General features: G+C 44.0%; 1 protein-coding gene across 1 annotated transcript in view; it reads right to left on the bottom strand.

Annotated features, from left to right (window-relative positions):
* Window positions 1-2500, bottom strand: part of sema6ba (sema domain, transmembrane domain (TM), and cytoplasmic domain, (semaphorin) 6Ba) — a 173164-nt gene that overhangs the window by 16784 nt on the left and 153880 nt on the right. The window contains exon 14 of the mRNA XM_062023925.1: window positions 2305-2445. Within this exon, the coding sequence (XP_061879909.1) occupies window positions 2305-2445 (141 nt within the window). The remainder of the gene's footprint in view (window positions 1-2304; window positions 2446-2500) is intronic.

The raw sequence follows: 2500 nt of genomic DNA, 5'->3' as shown, positions 1-2500 counted from the left end.
GTGGGTTTTTGTAGACCTGTAAATTACAGACTATAAGTGGCTACCTTTTCCCTACGCTTTGTACCCCGCGTATTATAAAACGGTGCAGCTTATTTATAGATTGTTTCTTTCCTGACGGCGATAATGCAAATATTTTTTTTAAAAGCAAGCAAACACACTAAAAACATGTTCTTGTTTGTGCTATGGCGCCATCTATGGTAGTCGCTTATAGTCTGTGATTTAACGGTCTACAAAAACCCACATGGAAGAGGGTGGGGGTGGGGTCTTGCTTGCTTTAAAAAAAAAAAACTATTTGCATTATCGCCGTCAGGAAAGAAACAATCTATAAATAAGCTGCACCGTTTTATAATACGCGGGGTACAAAGCGTAGGGAAAAGGTAGCCGCTTATAGTCTGTGATTTTGAGGTCTACAAAAACCCACATGGAAGAGGGTGGGGGTGGGGTCTTTCCTTCTCCCTCCGTCTGCTCCTTTCCTTCAGACCCTTGTCGACGAGCAATGTGGATGTTAAGGATTTCTGATCATTTGGGAGGGCACCATAAATGGTGCCATAGCACAAGATGGCGCCATAGCACAAACAATAACATGTTTTTAGTGTGTTTGGTTGCTTTTAAAAAAATAACTATTTGCATTATTGCCGTCAAGAAAGAAACAATCTATAAAGAAGCTGCACCGTTTTATAATACGCGGGGTACAAAGCGTAGGGAAAAGGTAGCCGCTTACAGTCTGTGATTTACAGGTCTACAAAAACCCACATGGAAGAGGGTGGGGTTGGGGTCTTTCCTTCTCTCTCCGTCTGCTCCTTTCATTCAGACCCTTGTCAACGAGCAATGCGGATGTTAAGGATTTCTGATCATTTGGGAGGGCACCATAAATGGCGCCATAGCACAAACAATAACATGTTTTTAGTGTGTTTGCTTACTTTAAAAAAAACAACTATTTGCATTATCGCCGTCAGGAAAGAAACAATCTATAAATAAGCTGCACCGTTTTATAATACGGGGGGTACAAAGCGTAGGGAAAAGGTAGCCGCTTATAGTCTGTGATTTACGGTCTACAAAAACCCACATGGAAGAGGGTGGGGTTGGGGTCTTTCCTTCTCTCTCCGTCTGCTCCTTTCATTCAGACCCTTATCAACGAGCAATGTGGATGTTAAGGATTTCTGATCGTTTGGGAGGGCACCATAGATGGCGCCATAGCACAAGATGGCGCCATAGCACAAACAATAACATGTTTTTAGTGTGTTTAATTGCTTTAAAAATATATATATATTTGCATTATTGCCGTCAGGAAAGAAACAATCTATAAATAAGCTGCACCGTTTTATAATACGCGGGGTGCAAAGCGTAGGGAAAAGGTAGCCGCTTATAGTCTGTGATTTACAGGTCTACAAAAACCCACATGGAAGAGGGTGGGGGTGGGGTCTTTCCTTCTCTCTCCGTCTGCTCCTTTCATTCAGACCCTTGTCGACGTGGGTGGATTTAGCAATGTGGATGTTAAGGATTTCTGATCATTTGGGAGGGCACCATAAATGGCGCCATAACACAAGCAATAACATGTTTTTAGTGTGTTTGCTTGCTTTTAAAAAAAAAAAACTATTTGTATATCGCCGTCAGGAAAGAAACAATCTATAAATAAGCTGCACCGTTTTATAATACGCGGGGTGCAAAGCGTAGGGAAAAGGTAGCCGCTTATAGTCTGTGATTTACAGGTCTACAAAAACCCACATGGAAGAGGGTGGGAGTGGGTTTTTTCCTTCTCTCTCCATCTGCTCCTTTCATTCAGACCCTTGTCGATGTGGGTGGATTTAGCAACGTGGATGTTAAGGATTTCTGATCATTTGGGAGGGCACCATAAATGGCGCCATAGCACAAGCAATAACATGTTTTTAGTGTGTTTGCTTTCTTTTTTAAAAAAACTATTTGCATTATCGCCGTCAGGAAAGGAACAATCTATAAATAAGCTGCACCGTTTTATAATACGCGGGGTACAAAGTGTAGGGAAAAGGTAGCCGCTTATAGTCTGCGATTTACAGGTCTACAAAAACCCACATGGAAGAGGGTGGGGGTGGGGTCTTTCCTTCTCTCTCCGTCTGCTCCTTACATTCAGACCCTTGTCGACGAGCAATGTGGATGTTAAGGATTTCTGATCATTTGTGAGGGCACCATAGTGTAACGCATTATTCATTTTGACAATGTTTCTTGTGGGGAACTCTGCTTCACCATACAAAGTTCTTCATGTACGAACCCTGTTTAGGAACCAATGGGGTGTGTGAATGGAGGTGTGTTGTTACTTGCAGGGCTTACTTCATGCAGCGGGCGTGCAGGTGGCAGCGGGACGTGGGCACGCGGACCAAACAGGAGGGGAAGGCCAGCAACAGCGTGTGACTGGCACGGTCTAAGGTCAGAGACAGCAGCTGGCGAGCCTGAGCGGAGTCCTCGCCACACCTGCGGAGACAATGTCCAGGTTGGCTGCGTTCCCACTGGGTCACATGGTAAGATT

Source organism: Entelurus aequoreus, linkage group LG16, assembly GCF_033978785.1.
Source record: "Entelurus aequoreus isolate RoL-2023_Sb linkage group LG16, RoL_Eaeq_v1.1, whole genome shotgun sequence".
NCBI classification, from domain to species: Eukaryota; Metazoa; Chordata; class Actinopteri; order Syngnathiformes; family Syngnathidae; genus Entelurus; species Entelurus aequoreus.
This window is presented reverse-complemented; position numbering and strand designations above follow the sequence as displayed.